This window comes from Bactrocera dorsalis, chromosome 1, assembly GCF_023373825.1.
Source record: "Bactrocera dorsalis isolate Fly_Bdor chromosome 1, ASM2337382v1, whole genome shotgun sequence".
NCBI lineage: Eukaryota > Metazoa > Arthropoda > Insecta > Diptera > Tephritidae > Bactrocera > Bactrocera dorsalis.
This window is the reverse complement of record NC_064303.1, coordinates 102,475,627-102,493,107: the sequence shown is the minus strand read 5'-3', so window position 1 is coordinate 102,493,107 and position 17,481 is coordinate 102,475,627. Positions and strand designations below refer to the sequence as shown.

The 17,481-nt window shown below is 34.8% G+C and overlaps 1 protein-coding gene across 7 annotated transcripts in view; it reads left to right on the top strand.

The window, feature by feature from the left end:
* LOC105231164 (slowpoke-binding protein) overlaps nt 1-17,481 on the top strand; it is an 85,280-nt gene that overhangs the window by 54,775 nt on the left and 13,024 nt on the right. For 4 of the 7 annotated variants that reach the window (XR_007423160.1, XM_049459699.1, XM_049459742.1 and 1 more), the window contains exons 3-8: nt 2,837-3,603; nt 5,471-5,590; nt 5,951-6,118; nt 15,055-15,262; nt 15,351-15,587; nt 16,111-16,292. Coding sequence is in view for 6 of the 7 variants with exons in the window: in XM_049459699.1 (XP_049315656.1) it covers nt 2,837-3,603; nt 5,471-5,590; nt 5,951-6,118; nt 15,055-15,262; nt 15,351-15,587; nt 16,111-16,292 (1,682 nt within the window). In the remaining variant the exon portion in view is untranslated. The remainder of the gene's footprint in view (nt 1-2,836; nt 3,604-5,470; nt 5,591-5,950; nt 6,119-15,054; nt 15,263-15,350; nt 15,588-16,110; nt 16,293-17,481) is intronic. The other 3 variants (XM_049459709.1, XM_049459715.1, XM_049459722.1) reach the window with 3 other exon arrangements.

Below are 17,481 nucleotides of genomic sequence, written 5' to 3'. Positions count from 1 at the left end.
CCAATGGAAATGTAAGATTGCACCTGGCAACACTTAGTTGCAGCCTATGTATCTATAATTATAATACATTTTTTTTATCAGACATATTTTTAAGCAGACAAATCTTTCCCATCAACAGGCACCTTTTTCGAAGGTCCTCCTAAAAAACTCTTTATATATAAAAAGTACATGTCACGTTATTTGTCTGCGATGGACTCCTAAACTACTGAACCGATTTTAGTAAAATTAAACACACTGTGTCCAGTTTGAACCAACTTAGAAGATAGGATAATTAAAACAATTCATAAATAAAGAATACAGTGAGAATACAGTCTCTTAAGTGGACGCCCTATTAAGCGGACATATTCTTTAACCATTCACATTGTTGATGTTTATTAAGTATAATCTACGAGTATTAGGCGGAAAACTCTGTTAACTGGACAGAAACGCTGATAACCAGACATTGAGAAAGCAGCCTTAAATTCGTTATTTTTTCTAACAAAGTTTGTTTGCATAAACATATTCAAAATTAAATCTCAAGTACAATCCTTAGGGTTCTTATATCGACTAAAAAGTTTACGCCTTTATTCATAAATAAAATTTTCAGTTTGTGGAATAGTTTATTATATGAATAATAGTATAAAATGTATACCACAGCAACAGGTGGCCGGATTCCCTAGTATATTTCAAAATCTGCCATTGTAACGCCATTTTTGGTGACCTCGAAATCCAGCGTCCGCGTCGGCAGGATAACACCTCCAAATTGTTGTAATCGATAAAAAAATCCTTCATCCAAGTCTTTAAGAATTTTATCTCAAAGATCTATGTAAAATATTATGATGATCGGTTGAGTAGTTCTCGAGAAATCTACTAGTTTTCAAACCGACTTCGAGAAAAACGCGTTTAAAGACAGCGCACTTAGTCTAGCTAGCCTCGAGTGCCCAAGTTCTCAAGGCTGTATCTCCAAAACTATTACTCGGATCGACTTGAAAATTTTAGGACAATATTTTAGAGCTATTGTAAAATATAATAACACAAAAACACTTCAAGTTTTTGAAACCCGTAAACCCATCAAACCCCTTAAATCATTAAAACTGATAGTTAAATATTTTTATATATTATTGGTTGAAAACAAATTGACTTCTAAACATTTTATTTCTTTTTAGTTTATATTGTTTTCGATTTGGAACATGATAAGAACTTTATATAATCAATAAATATTAGTACAGTTAATTTTCTTATACTTATAATAGTAACATATATCAATAACACCAAGCAACTGATAGAAAAAGCGCTTTAACTTTGTCTCTTACTCAATTAACAGTGCAAATCTGCTTAGCAGCTCCTTACCAATCTATCTTTTATTATAAAATTTACGGCGAGTGAGGAACTAAGTATGCCTTCTATGTGGTTATAGTTGTATTCTCTAAATATCCACACAATATTGTCATTGTGTGTGTAAAAAATTACCATGAAAATGCTCGAATCGCTCTTCTACGATTTCTTTTATACTATTATTATTTAATATTATTATTTTTGCAATCAAGATGCAAACAAATATTTCCTTTCTAGGTAGTTAATTGAATTTGGAGCAGGATTTTATATATACATATAAGTGTATTTATTGTATGCTTTATAGCAAAGTTATGAGTAGATAATCCAAATGAACATGAAAACCAAAGTGCTAAGGTTGTATCATATTTATGTATTTAACTAGTTTTCAACGTGAACAAAAACTGAAAGCAGAGTAATATCTATTGCGAAAAGCGCTGCAAATTATTGCTAATTAATTGTGTGAGTTTGCAACCAATAATTCCATTACTACATATTTTTTTGTTAATAGCGTTCAATTGCAATACAAAATTCGTGCAGCGTGTGCCGAAGCTTACTTCATACACATTTATTTCACGATACGATATTAATAAGTGCTCGAACTGAGCGCTGTACAGCAATAATTTACTTTATATAAATTCACACACTGACACTTGTACATAAATAAATAACTATATTACCATTCACAGTCACAGTATGAAGTCCTTTTGGCAAAATAAGTACACACTTTGCTTTCATCGAATTCAATAGTATGCCATCATTCATAGTAATGCCAATAGTAGTAGTGCAATCGTGCATTCGTTTTGCGCCCATTCACCACCCACCGCCTGCCACTTGATGAAACGTTATCAAAAGTTGCAACTGTTTCACATAACGTCCACACCCAAAGTTACACCTTACACGCCACGCCACATTCCATGTCACGTCCAGCTACTAGCCGCTATCCTAGTATGTATGTTGTTCACCCGTCCACCTATCATTCACCCGTTCGTTCGCGCTTACGGTGCAGCAACAGCCGGCCACTCGTTTTATATGCAACGACTAGTATTTGTAACTGAGTTTTTTTTTTGTATATTTCTTACCAGCCTCTGCGCAAAGTAAAATGTCAAAATGCTTTCATTGTTGTTGTTAAAGAGTTAACAGCCATTTATCACTTAAAACACATTTTTTAAAAACAATTTTCTTTCTCTTTCTTTTTTTCGGTTCTTTTACGCAAATGAAAAAAATAAAATAATAACAACAACAATTCACAACACTGAAAAATGTAAAAACACAAAAATACAAAATTTGCGAAAAAATAAATTTAACTGCTTATGTATGATAAAAACGCTCAACGAAAAAAAAAAATAAAAAAAATATAAAAATAAAAACAAATTAAAAAAAAAACAAACAAAAAAAAAATTTAAAAAAACAAACAAAAAAAATAAAAACAAAAAATTTAAAATAAAAAATAAAAAATTTAATTACAAAATTAAAAAAAAAAATAATAATAATAAATAATAAACTACTCTGCTTATCAACAAAGGACATTACGAGCAATCTACCGCCAGTGCAATCCGCCGACGAGCTTATTATCAACAACAGCTGCCGGCAGCAGGAGCAACTGCAGCAGCAAAAGCAACCATTATTGTTGCAAACTCATACGGAGTCTACAACGCAGCTGTTGCTTACTGAACAAAAACAACAGCAGCAACAAGCGTGCAAATCCACATATTCTATTTCCACCACCTCCAGCACCACCAACAACCCCAACACCACTAGCACCACCACCACCACTCCCACCTCACCCCCACCAACAATTAACCCAACGAAGTCCATTAACACACCCATATCCGGTGGCAGCAACCCCTTTACCCATACACCAGCGCCACTACCACTACGACAGCAAAACCAAAAAGTTATCACAAGATCACAATCATCTAAAGTTATTCAGGAGTTGCAGCAATTGCACCATAATAACAACAACTATCAACAACAACAGCCACATACGCATTCGATCCACCAACTAAAGCAACAGCAATCACTGCCGGCCACGCTACATCCACCGCAAACGGTTAACGGCAGTCATCATCCGCCACCTTCCAAGTCCGTCTCGATACTCGTGTATAAAACATTGAATACGGTCTTCAAGAGCAGTCGCAAGATCATTGTGCGCGTTTGTGAGGTTGCCAGCGCAAAAAAGTCCTTCACAATGTTCAAATTCAATAAAGCGGCCGCGCAAAATCGCGCTGAAAATCGGGCGAACGCCTGCACCGGACACGATCAGTTCGTGCGGCCACCAGTGCCCGAGAAGTGAGTGAAATATTACATTTTATGAAAATCTTTTAAGTGTAAAAACGACTATAGTGGGAAGTTTTGAGATTGGTGTGAAATTATTCGAGTTGAGAACTCAATGAATCTGTGGTATATTTTCTGCTACAGGGTACAATACGAAGCGCTATAATTTGCCTATGACATCCACCTTTAATAATATATTCAGCTCTTTCTTCAGAACTCAAGGAAATTACCAATTCTAAAAGCTAAACCATTTACCTTCCATATCCATATAAATAAAAATAATTAATGACTCAAGACTGGCTGGGCCGGATTTGATGATCTCTGATTTGACCGTATCGAAAAGACTCACTTAACTGAGGCTCGGGAAATATTTAGGTTGGGTTGTGTTAGAACGTAGGTGATGACCATAATTGATGGATCTCATGTGGACAGATATTCGTCCTTTATGTTACCCCTAAACTTCTAAAGGTATATCCCCAGATCCTCATTGATCGACGAAGCCTTTTGAACATACCACAAATTTGAAATCCGATCCACTTAGCTAGGTTCGACAAAGTTTTTGTACCAAGCTATTTCAATCTCAGTAAGGCAAAAGTCAGACAATAGAGGAGAAAGTGGCAAGTTGATTCCACGTCGCTTTCCTCTATACCGCTTTGACAAAGTGCGCCGTCAAAATACTTAGATGAACCGCATCTGAATCTATTAAACAGCGTCCAATCAAAACACCTATAATTGAGGCGAGACTGACTTTGATAAGAGCTGGTATTTCGAAAGATCACTTACAGGTCTTCTTCTTCTTTACTGGCATAGACACCGCTTATGTCGTTCTAGCCGAACTAACAGCAGCGCGCCAGTCATTTCTTCTTTTCGCAATTTGGCGGAAATTCGAGATACCAAGTGCAGACAGGTCCTTCATTACCTGATTTCTCGAACGGAGTGGAGGTCTTCCTCTTCCCCTGCTTCCCCCGGCGGTTACTGCATCGAAAACTTTCACAGCTGGAGAATTTTCATCCATACCGACGACATGACCTAACCAACGTAGTTGCTGTCTATTAATTATCTGAACTCTGTCAATGTCGTCGTAGAACTCATAAAGCTCATCATTCCATCGAATGAGGTATTCGCCGAATTAACGGCTCGGTTGTTGAGCCAATGATATCAATATTATCGGCATACGTCAGTAGCTGTGCACTCATATAAAAAAGTGTGCCTTCTCGCCTCAGCTCTGCAGCTCGAACTATTTTCTCCAGCAGTAAATTGAAGAAGTGACTTACAGGTTACACTTGGCTAATCTTGAAGTTACACATATTCTGTTTGTTGACCAGTGCTTGCCGAGCCCTCTGGAGATCTTTATGCCCAACGCTAGAACACAAGTGGATATGAGAAAACCGTATCGCTGCAATGGGATTAAATAGTCCCTCCCTAGCAAGCTCATCGGCTTTGAAGCTTATTTTACATCCCTGAATAACAAATACATAAAAAATACTTTAATCTAAACACAATCAACAATTGTCGCATCCATTAATTTGAGGTTTCCTTTGTTGGACGGTGAAAGGTTCATAGAATTAGTTAGGTTTTTTCAAAACAAGAAGTATAAAAGGAGTTAATAAATAGTTTGAGGAGAAGAACTTTAGAGGTACGAGTCAATTAAATAATAGTGTTAGGGATCATTTCAATCAAAGAAAGAAACTTATTATACACCTTAAAAAAACTTCCCACAAACGTCGTTTAAACAATAACAAAGTATCAAACGTTAACTAACCAAACTAATGCTGAATTGAAATTTCAAATTACCTACCAAAACCACCTAAAACTGCATGCAATTAAACACAACAAATGAAAATCTAAAAATCCCACGCCAAATCTTGAAACTAAAACGCAGGAAAGTTAAACACATAATGAAGAAATTACACAAACAAAATGGACTGAAACGCTCCAATTCAGCGATCGAATTTGACGTGTCCGCGCTCACAGCCGCCAATCGCCGGCACATCTACAGCAGGTAAGTCCTTTTTAGCTGACTGAAATGAACGAAATATCTGCCCATAAACGGTTTTGATTTTTGTATTAACTTTTTTATTTCAACTTCACACCACTTGTATTCATTTGATTTTTGTATAATAATAATCAAAAAAGAAATAAAATAAATTAAAAATCACTTAGTTCACCACTTATTAGTTTGTGCCAATCACACTTTTTGAACAAATATCCATAAATTACCAAGCATTTTTTGAACAAACCACAATTCGAACGAGTTCAGTTTTTGAATTGATCTTCTAATTTGTGTGTGTATTTTCTTTGTTCTGTTCTTTGTTTCTTACGTTTTGTTTCATTCGATGCAAACAAAATTGTTCTCTTGCAGCAATCGATCAGCCAGTTCGGAACAAGATAATTCAGATCAATCCGAGCACTCGGAAAAATCACCATTGGTTAGCGCGAGGTTAGACAATCTAGCTAGGCTATTTTTTAGCAAATCGATGCCAGCGGAAACCGGAAGTAGAGATACCATAGATTCTGTGCTAACGACAAGGTTGCATTTTCTTTACTTATTACCTAAAAAAAATTCTAAATTTCAAAAAAGAAGCAACTTATTATTGGCTTAAGTTCTCTCTCTCCAATCTATCCTCTCTATCAGTATGCTAAGTAAATGTGTTGGATTTTATTGAGAGCGTACTATATATAAAATATGAAAATACTGTATTGCTAAAAGTTTAAATTGAATTTAATTAAGTTAAACAATCTCTAATTGTACATAATTATTTTTAACTTTTATTATAATGACATTAAGTCTTAACGCAGATGAAGAAATGGTTTTCCTTGTTACACACATATCTTTTTGTACATAAGTATATATGATATAGTTAGACGAAACTTCATAGTATTATACGTAAACAACAAAAAAACACACTTTTTAATAAAAATGTATTTTTTTATTTTTTTGTAATTTCATAACACTTAGCACTTTTTAAATGATAATTTGTAGTGGTGCACTTTATGGATGTATAACTGTATATACAAGTATTATGAATGTATACTATATAGGAATATTGATTTATGTATGTATGCATACATGTATGTATTTATATAAATGGCACCAGCATGTTTTAAACTTAAGCTTTCAATGTGCTTTCACACAACGCTTCTTAAAAGTTTTTTTTTAACTGACATCATTACCAGTTACCAACTGGTTAGTGTTTGTGAGCTACGATGAATATAAGTATAAGTATAACGGTGTGAATAGTACATTTAGCAATGAGAATTTATATAAAAAAAAATTATAGAAAGTTACGAAATCTAAAACGAAATTCGGTAAGTAATGGTATTTAACCCGGTATTTATACCGAGAGTAATCGACTTGCGACACCAAAAATTTTTCAAAAATACTTCAGTCGGTTATTTACATTTTACAATTAAAACCACTAAATCATGTCAAAATGTCACACAGAGAAAAAATAACGATGCAGATCAGCTTAAAATTTCTGGTAATTTCTGGTTTCCTGAACAGAAGATATTAAGTCTGCCACGAAGTTTGTAGCACCCGTTGGAGGTCCTATAAAATGCATACATGTCATTATCAGCGTGGAGAGCTGAGTCGATGTAGGCATGTCCGTCAGTCTGTCCGTCCGTCCGTCTGTCTGCGCATATGCAAACTAGTGCCTCAGTTTTTGAGATATCGATCTGTAATTTTTTACCCATTTTTTCTACTTAAGGAGTTGTTTATTGGTCAAAACCGCCGATATCGGACCACCATAGCATATAGCTGTCCTTATATGGAAAACTTTTTCATTTGACGAGATATCTTTACGAAATTAGACATGGGTTGTTGTCTAAGATAATATTGCAATCTTCGAAGAAATTATTCAGATCGGATCACTATAGCGTATAGCTGCCATACAAGCTGAACAATCGGAATTAAGTGCTTATATGGAAAACTTTTTCATTTAACGAGATATCTTCAGGAAATTTGACATGGGTTGTTGTCTAAGATAAAAGATATTAATCTTCGAAGAAATTGTTCAGATCGGATCACTATAGCATATAGCTGCCATACAAACTGAACGAATGGAATCAAATTCTTGTAAGGAAACTTTTGTATTTGTGAAGGGTATTTGTCTTCGGTTCAACCCAAATTAAAGTTTTTTTTTGTTTTTTATTATTGTTTAAAAGAAATCGTTAGATATTTGCTATCAAAGTGCTGTGGCAAAATTGAAAAAAGTCTCAGGTACTGATGAAATTTTAACTCTAGAGGCTTTTCAAATAATATAAATATGTATAAATTAAAAAATAAATAAATTAAAAAACTTGTCTATAGTTATAAAGGTAGTTTTAAAAAACCAAATAATGAATTTCTCTTAACTTCCTTGCCGAAACTTAAACCAAAAATTGAAAAGTGTGCCCACAGCAGTCCTTATAACTGTAATACCAACTGAAAACTATTAAGTTTGCAACCTTTGACTTAACTTTCGTAAATTCTTTAAAAAATTTGTCTACTACTACGTATAATATATAAAGACGCACTCACAAAGCGATATATGACATCAGCGCTTGACAGACAAAACGATAGTCACAGCCATCTACAAAAACAAGAATTAAACATTTTGATAGTAATCCCTTTATAGTTATTTTATGTGTATTAGCATATTATTACATAGGTATATACATATGTACATCTATGTACATAAAATTAGCACAAGGTGTCTGAACATATGTATATATACATACATATATTCATATCTAGAAATCTTAAAAGAACACTACACACACCTTGGCATTATGGCACACGGCACCGGGCAAGGCACATGCACCGCACCGAGCAAAGCACACACACGGCACCGAAGCAGGCACACATACGTATAACTTACTTATATACACACAAGTACATACTTATGTCAATTTTGAGAGAACAATGCGCATAACTTAGCATAGCGTAAGGAACGTATGAGTGTGTTATAATATGGAGCACGACATGGTATTCAAATTTCATTTTGTTATCTCATAATCGGATGAGTTTAGATGAGGCTTGATAATAGTAAAGGAATAGAAGAATAGCTGCATAGCAAAGTTCAAAGCAGACAATATAGAACATTGAAATGACATTCCACATTTTGCAGTGTAGTTGTTCAGGTTGTAGTTGTAACTTTTAGTTAAGTTTAAGGAAGTTTTAAATTTAATTTTTCAAATTTATTTCATCAGAGTTTGTTTTAGGAAGTTGCATTTCCCTCAGCTTGCAGAAGGAAATCAATTCAAAGAGCTTGGAGTTTCTTCTGCAATTTATACCTAAAAACACACAAAACTTTTGAAGACTTCTTTTGGACATAAATTTATTTTTTTTAATGAAATTAGTCATCCGCTGTCAAAGGACATACAAGAGTTTAAAGATATCTACTAGGATTAAATTTTCCCTTACGAAATTTTGCACACATCCTTTTTCTTTTCAAAAAGGTGCTCATTAGTCGGAACCGCCGATAAAGAACCATTGTAAGATCTCTCCGACCTTTCTCGCTTCCTCTCTACACGGAACTAAGCACTTTCCTCCACTGAATCTACAAACTAGACAAAGGAGTACAGACTTGACTTTAATATTGCAATCGGCGACGTCAATATCCTATGATTTTAGGCGTGACTTTAGACAATCTGTGATCCTTCACTCCTCATACGTCCGCGATTAACCAAAGTTCAAAATTTTCAAGTCGCTAGCCGGCGGCATCCCGGGAAAGGACAAAGAAACGTTGCTGCCAATTTACAAGACAATCGGCCGGTCGGCCCTCAACTACGCTTCACCAATATGGTCGCCTGGATGCAGTGAAACGCAGACGAGGAAGCTTCAGAACTGTCAGAAACTGCACTCCGGACTACGAGAGGATGCTACTTGATGTCTCCTATGGAAGACCTGCATAATAAACTCCTCTACAGGTAGTTCCAGCTAGGATGCTTTGCCAGAAATCAAGAGGACATTCCTCAACTACGTCGACGACATCAGACAATACGTCGACCAGACTTTGGACGCAACCCCACCCCCTTTGATCCAACTTCCGAAAAGCACTGGCCGCCTTTCACAGTGGAGCCATCAACAGCTTCACCGACTCCCTTCCAGTGAATGGCGTACTCGGAGGCCAACCACCACCCATTGCAGACGAAGAGCTCGAGTTGCCACGAGAAACGAGAGTCACCCTTATGCAGCTTCGTCCTGGATATTATTGCAGGTCAAACTCCTGCTTATCCAGAATGGACCCCGACATATCCAATATATATCCTGTATACAATGAGTCTCCGCAGGACGCTGGCGACCTCTTTGCGTGCCCAACCAACCCCACTCATCTGACACCCCTCTCTCTTTGGTCAAACCCCGCCGAAACAGCACGTTTCTTGGACCTTCCGTTGGATGACGTCGACGACGGGGACTAGGTACTAAGGCAACGCTATAATATGAAAGATTGTATTAAGATCGGAGCACTATTGCGTATAGCTGTCATACAAATTAAAGCTTTCTTGATTAATTAAATATTTTACAAAGCATTTGGATTTTTAATATATATTTTTTTTATAATCTTGTTGCAAAATTCACCACTCACAGTTATATAATTTCCACTGTCATTTCTGCTACTTCACAAAGACAAGCAACATTTTAAATGCCCACTGCAGTCAAGCGCACATGCATACATGCATACAAATACCGACATGCTTGCTTATATTACATATAAATAAATATATCATATATATATGTAAATATATCACAAAGATAACTGCGCGTTAGCGAGTTCAGTAAAAAATTTATGAATCTTTGTACGCAACTGAATGCGCAGCCAAAAATTGGCATTTTACTGGGCATAACGGTTATTTGCTCTTCCTTAAACATGTATTTGTGTATGCAGTTGTGTGTGTACATTTTTCTCAAGTGCACATTTCTTCAGCCAGCGAGTTCAAGGCTGTTATTCATTCATATGAATAATTTAAAGTTATTCACTATTCATGCTCGGAAAGAAAATGCGCCTATCGCCATTCCTGCTTGGCTGCTTCTATGCGACTTGCTTTTTGTTCGGATATTGTTTGCAGTTAATGTGGCGCTGCCAAAGGCGCTTTTGGTTGATTTGCCAGCACAATCGCACACTGCATGTAAACACAAACATATATATATTTTTTTATTCTATATACATCGCAACCGACTGCATTTAAAGAGTATATAAAAATACGCACCACTCGCCTTCGCAATGTGTTTGTGATTCGCAAAGGCGCCAAGGATTTCCACACTTAGCAGGCGGCTCGAGTATATTAAGCCGCCAGTGAAAATTGTTGACTGACCTCATGACTGCTTTTATACCCTGATCATGGTATATTGAGTTCGCCAAGAAGTTTGTAACACACTGAATAAAACGTTGGAGTTACTGTAAGGTACACATGTATAAAGGGACAGAGGAAAGAGAGGTTAGGTGGATTCGAATGAGACAGAGTGTCTATCTGTCTATATGCGAGTTTGAGTCTCAGTTCTTGCTATATCGATCTGATCGATTTTGTACCTTCTTTCCTCCTCAAGAAGCTGTTCATTTGTCGGAACTGTCGCTATTGGATCACTTTAGCAAGCAGCTGTCATACAAAATGATCGATGAAAACGCAGTCCTCATATGGAAAACATTTTCATTTGATGTGATATCTTTATGAAATTTGAGATGAGTTGTTTTCTAAGCTGATATGGCAATATTCGAAACAAATTGTTCAGATCGCATAGATATAGCATATAGCTGCCATGCAAACTGAACGATTGAAATAAAGTAGTTGTAGGGAAAACTTTTTTATTTGACAAGATATCTTCTAGAAATTTGACATGGGTTGTTGTCTAAGATAATGTTACAATTCTCGAATAAATTGTTCAGATCGCATCACTATAGCATATAGCTGCCATACAAGCTGAACTATCGGAATGGAGTGCTTGTATGGAAAACTTTTTCATTTGACGAGCTAACTTCCCGAAATTTGACATGGGTTGTTGTCTAAGATAATATTGCAATATTCAAAACAAATTTTTCAGATCGCATAGATATAGCACATAGCTGCCATACAAAATGGTCGATCAAACCCCAATCCTCATATGGAAAACTCTTTCATTTATCTGGATATCTTCACGAAACTTGACATGGGTTGTTGTCTAAGCTAATATTGCAATATTCGAAAAAAAAATTCAGATCGGCTCACTATAGCATATAGTTGTCATACAAGCTGAACAATCGGTATAAAGTGCTTATATGGAAAAAATTTTCATTTGACGGAGTTATTTTCACGTGAGTTGTTGTCTGAGATAATATTGCAATCTTCGAAGAAATTGTTCAGATCCCATCACCATAGCATGCAGCTGTCATACAAAATAAAGTGCTTGTATGGACAACTTTTTCATTTAACGGAGTTATCTTCACAAAATTTGACATGGGTTGTTGTCTAAGCTAATATTGCAATATACGAAAAAATTGTTCACATCGCAACACTATAGCATATAGCTGGCATACAAACGGAATGATTGGAATCAAGCTCTTGTAAGGAACCTTTTATACTTGTATTAGTGAAGGGAATTACTGGGTTAATTTTTACGGTGCTCCTTATTAAGTTACCACAATTCGAATTGAAGGTTATCTATATCGAAAACTGTAGCTAGAAATAACTTACAAAACGTTTATCATTGGTAGAAATCATTGGCCGGTTACTTTTTCAGATTTAGTTATGTATATGTATAGCCGGCTATAACCACGTAAGCGGTGTCTATGCCAATAAAGAAGAAGACTTTGTATAGTTGCATATAAATAAATTAACTTTCTGCCTTGTTAAACTTTTATTCGTTTTTTTACCGTACCAAAATGCAAATGCAGTTATACAAATTTCAATTTTACGAGCGTAAAAATCGAGTTCAAAGTTTTCTCTTCTATTTTGTTTAACAGTGACACCTGAATACACAACAAAGGCAAATAAAAAGATATACTTTTGCTATTTAGTTAAAATAATAACAAACTAAGGCATTCTCTGTATTGAAAACCATTGACAAGCTTATTTTTTCAATTTTTTTCAAATAAATGCCAAAATAATACTCAGGTCATGGTAACTAAAAATCACAAAAATATTTAATTTTTTTTATAAATAAATGTACATCAAATTTAATTTTTTAAATAAATAAGTGTACTTTCAAATTATATGCATAGCCTAAATAATTCTCATTCTAATGGCTTTTGATGTCGCTCGCTTTTTCCACCTGCCAATTTTTTAAGCTCTTTTTATATTTACGTTTACCAAGATTTTGCACAGATAAAAAAAGAATTTTCTACAATAAATGTTCACGCCACACAAACTCTTCACTTTATAAGACAAGAAATCAACACTTAAATACTTTTCTATAAAATCTTTACATGTTTCTTGTTTTCTCTACTGAAACTGCTTTGCCTAAGAACATAAGTGTTTTGCTGCTCTATGTTTTCTCAATAATATATATGTTTCAACTCCATATAAAAATTAATATGTTTACGCATAATTAATATAAAAATTAATTTTAATTTTTTCATAGCAACTTTTCTATAAAAAAACAAAGCAAATTTCGAAAATTTCTTGAAAATATACAACTACATATCATTTAGCTTAGTATCACTTATGAGTATGTGAATGTCAGCGCAGAGAAGATTTGCAGGCATTTTTAATTTTAATAAGATAATCGAAGAACTAACGAGACTTTGCCGGCGCATTTTGTGTTTTTCCAACGCGAATGGTTGATCTTTTTCCTCTTCCGTTTCCGCTGTGCCATGCCGTCGCTGTGTGCCATCATTTGTCAACTGTTGTGCTACGCTGTACTGTGCTGCCACTGCCACATAGGCGCGGCAAAACCTATTGTCCGACGTGTGTGACCAGTGGCAGCACATTGCATGGCATATGCTTATATGTGTATGTATGTATAATAAATGCACGGGTAACGAAATACGTATGTGTGTAACGGTATTTTTCAAATTACGCTATCAAATAACGGTAAACATACATATGTATGCTATGCCTGTGTGTTGGTGACTACTGTTGATTTTTATTATGCGCAGGAAGTTTGTGGGTTCATATGGCCCGAAAAAAGGGTGCGGTTATAGAACTTGATTTTCTGAATATATGAAATTTTGGAAATTTTTCTGTTTTAATTACAATGAACAAGTAAAATTAAATTTTTAATATTGAAAAAAAAATTTAATTCCAATTTTAATTAAAAATTACATACCGAAACACCCATTATTATCAACAAATCAATAATGAATTTGGAATATTTAAATTCAAAAGAATTGAAAATTACATACCAAAACATTCATCATTACCTGCAAAACTGTAATTAATTTGAAATATTTTAATTAAAAAAAAATTCAGTTTCAAAAAAAAATTTATTACCTACCAATCCAAAAATTATTTAAATTTTTTGGAAAAGTTAAATTATTTAAACAAAATTTCAAAATTTTCAAAACTTAAAAGTTGGAATATCTTAGTCGAAAAAAAAATAATTTCAAAATTTACTGAAAATTGCGAACCGAAACACCCATTATATCCAAAAATTATTTTAATTTTTTGAAAAAGTTAAATTATTTAAAAAAAATTTTAAAATTTTCAAAACTTAAAAGTTGGAATATCTTAGTCGAAAAAAAAATAATTTCAAAATTTACTGAAAATTGCATACCGAAACACCCATTATGACCTACCAATCCAAAAATTATTTTAATTTTTTGAAAAAGTTAAATTATTTAAACAAAATTTCAAAATTTTCAAAACTTAAAAGTTGGAATATCTTAGTCGAAAAAAAAATAATTTCAAAATTTACTGAAAATTGCGAACCGAAACACCCATTATATCCAAAAATTATTTTTTGAAAAAGTACATCAATGTTAAAAATTATTTTTAAAAATTTTCAAAATGTTCGAAATTTTAAAAATAAAAATTTATCAAACACTCTTAATAAAAATCTAATTATTATCTTTATTCTTAGCAGTAAAGCTAAGCAACTCGCATTTACAGTATTTTCACTCAGTTCTAAGCAACGCAACCCACGTACACTTCCTCGTCATAACTAGAAACGTTAGTCAACAGCATTTGCCGTATAGAGCATTCAATTTTTTTTAAAAACATTAAAAATTAAGTTTTTCTTAGATTTAGTAAATAATTATATTTTATAAAAATTAAAAAAAAAATAGAAACGAAAAAACTGCAAAAATTTATTATTATGTACAATATGTTATTGAAATTAGTTAACGAAATTATATAGCTAAAATTTCTATATTTTGAAAAACACGCCCCCCAACAACCCTCCCTCAAAATCAATTAAATATAGCGTTATTTGAGTGTTTATATATATTATTTTGTCCATCGTCGCCAACCCAACCCTCCTTTTGATCCCACCACCGGCTTTATAGTAGACACCCGTACCTATTTAAGCCAGAGTTTGCCGCATTTTCGAACATTTTATTCAACTTTCAGGCCAAATATAAAATATCAATACTCGGCGCTGGATAGCGGCAATGGCATTGTGGAGCGCAGTCCACGTGAGCGTGCACAACGCGAGCGCGCACTTAACGCATTGCAGGAGTGGGTGCAGAACTCGAATGGTCGTTACGAGATTATCGCACATTTGGACGAAATTGGCTCGCGTCATGGCAAGAATTGGTTTCTAGTGACCGATGCGACGGTGAGTATCACAGATGAACATGATTTGTTTTATATAACGCATGCATATGTACGTATAACGCTTTGCACTATATTGCTGTTATTGACAGGTACGCACGGATCGTCTACTGACACTATTGCCACTCCCACCGGACTGTGTCGCCTTCGAGGATTTGCCCGCCAATGAGAATCCGAAGCCGATGCTAATGGAATTGCTCGGCTCACTGCATCATCCTTATATATATCCGATATTGGATTTGGGTTTTCTGCAGCTTGGCTCAAGCAATTTTGCCTGTCTGGTGACGCCATTCAATTCACGTGGTAGCTTAAAGGATTTAATTTACAGGGTAAACCAAACACAAATTCCTTTCGACACGCTATTGTCTGCACAGACAGGTGTTTGCCTATATGCCAATACATACATATGCATTAGGGGTGCTGTCAATAAATACGAAAAGTAGGTTCTTAGACACCTCTACGAAAATCGCTTCATGTATGAGCTCTTAATTGTAAATGAAAGGTTCTCCGCCTTACAGTTTTCTTTTTTCTCTTATTATCAGTTAGAAATTTTTATAACTCGCTTGCAACTTTCTTTCTTAGCGGTGTCTAATAAGCAATTTTTCGGTGCACCTGACCCACCCTAATGAGCAAAGCACACGCATATGTGCTCACATGTATTAGCGACTTTCATACTCGTGTATGTTGTGTAATGGCATTGGCCTCAAGTGTACCTCGTTTATTTTAGTCCGCTTTGCAGCAATTACTTTGCTGCGCCACTATTTCATATACAGTTTACTTTCGCATTTTCATTTTCATTTATTTTTATATGTTTTCTTTTAAATCCACTTTAATTGCATGCTGCTGCTCTAGGCGCAATGGAACGAACCGTGGGCACGCAAATATACACGTAAACCCAACGGTTTGCCCGTCTCACAAGTTCAGCGGCTGGGTCGACAAATCTTGGAGGCGTTGCTGTTTCTAAAAGAGCGCGGCTTCCCACTGCACGGACATTTGCATAGCGGAAATGTGATTCTACAAAATGGCGCCGCCAGGTGGGTACACTTCACAAAGTAAATTAATTGCTCTCATATGGCCGCTTTCACATATGTCGCGTGCATAAATTATGAGTTAAAATGGTTAAAAATAAAACAGTCTTCGATAAATAAGCATTTAAAGAAAAATCGGTAAAAGTAGCGAGCTCAACTGCACATTTTTAAGCATTTCGTATAAAAATTAATTTTTAATATATATAATCTTACTATTTTAATAGTAAAAATATTTCACAGAAAAGGTTACTGCTCCAAACAAAGAGAATTTGGTGATTACAATACTCTTTTCCTTATCTTTCTACCTGCCTTTGATCAGATATTTTTTAGAATGTTGTCCAAATCACATAAAATCTATAATGTAAATATATTTAGTATGATATGTTTGCATTATGAATCCGCATTTCGACATTCCCCATGTCTGAGTGCAGAACTGTGCTCTAAATTCTGTTGCTGACGGTCGCCCTGTTAACCAAATATTAGAGCACTTCAACTTGCTGAGTGTGTCACAAAAGTAGGTTAAGCCACTCCAACTAACAAACAAAGACACAATTAGATGCAAAATGCAAATTCTAAGTACGAGTATGAATATGCAATTGCATTAAAGTTTCACATTTTTCACAACAGTTTGTTAACAAATGAAATTAATTAAGATAGACAGATGTTGATGGAATGTAGCGACTATGCGTCTTTTTTGAATATATATATATTTTCATTATTAATTGTGACAAAGAAACGGCCGGATACTATAAAATGTATATTGCTAAGTTGGTTGGACTGTCGTTAATTAATATGCGAAATATGAGCGCGATCTGTCAACCAGTTTGCTTATAGGTCTCTTTAGGCAAGTTTGATTGCGCGAATTCTGATCCCACATTCATTGAGAGCATTATGAGTGCCGATGAGACATAGGTTTATGAGTTTAAATGTAAAATATTGAACAATCATCGGAAAGGGAGGAAAAAAGGAGGGGAAAAACGAGCCGAAACCGAAAAAACCACGTCAAAGCCGCTCAAAAATCAATTTGATGGTCACTATTCTTTTCGATATTCGTGGTTCGGTGCTTCATGAATTTGTTCCAAAGGAACAGACGGTCAATAAGGAGTTATATTTGGCGGTATTGAGGCGTTTGCGTGAGAACATACACCGAAAATTTCCCGGAGTTCTAGAAGAAAAATTCAAAGATTTTACACGA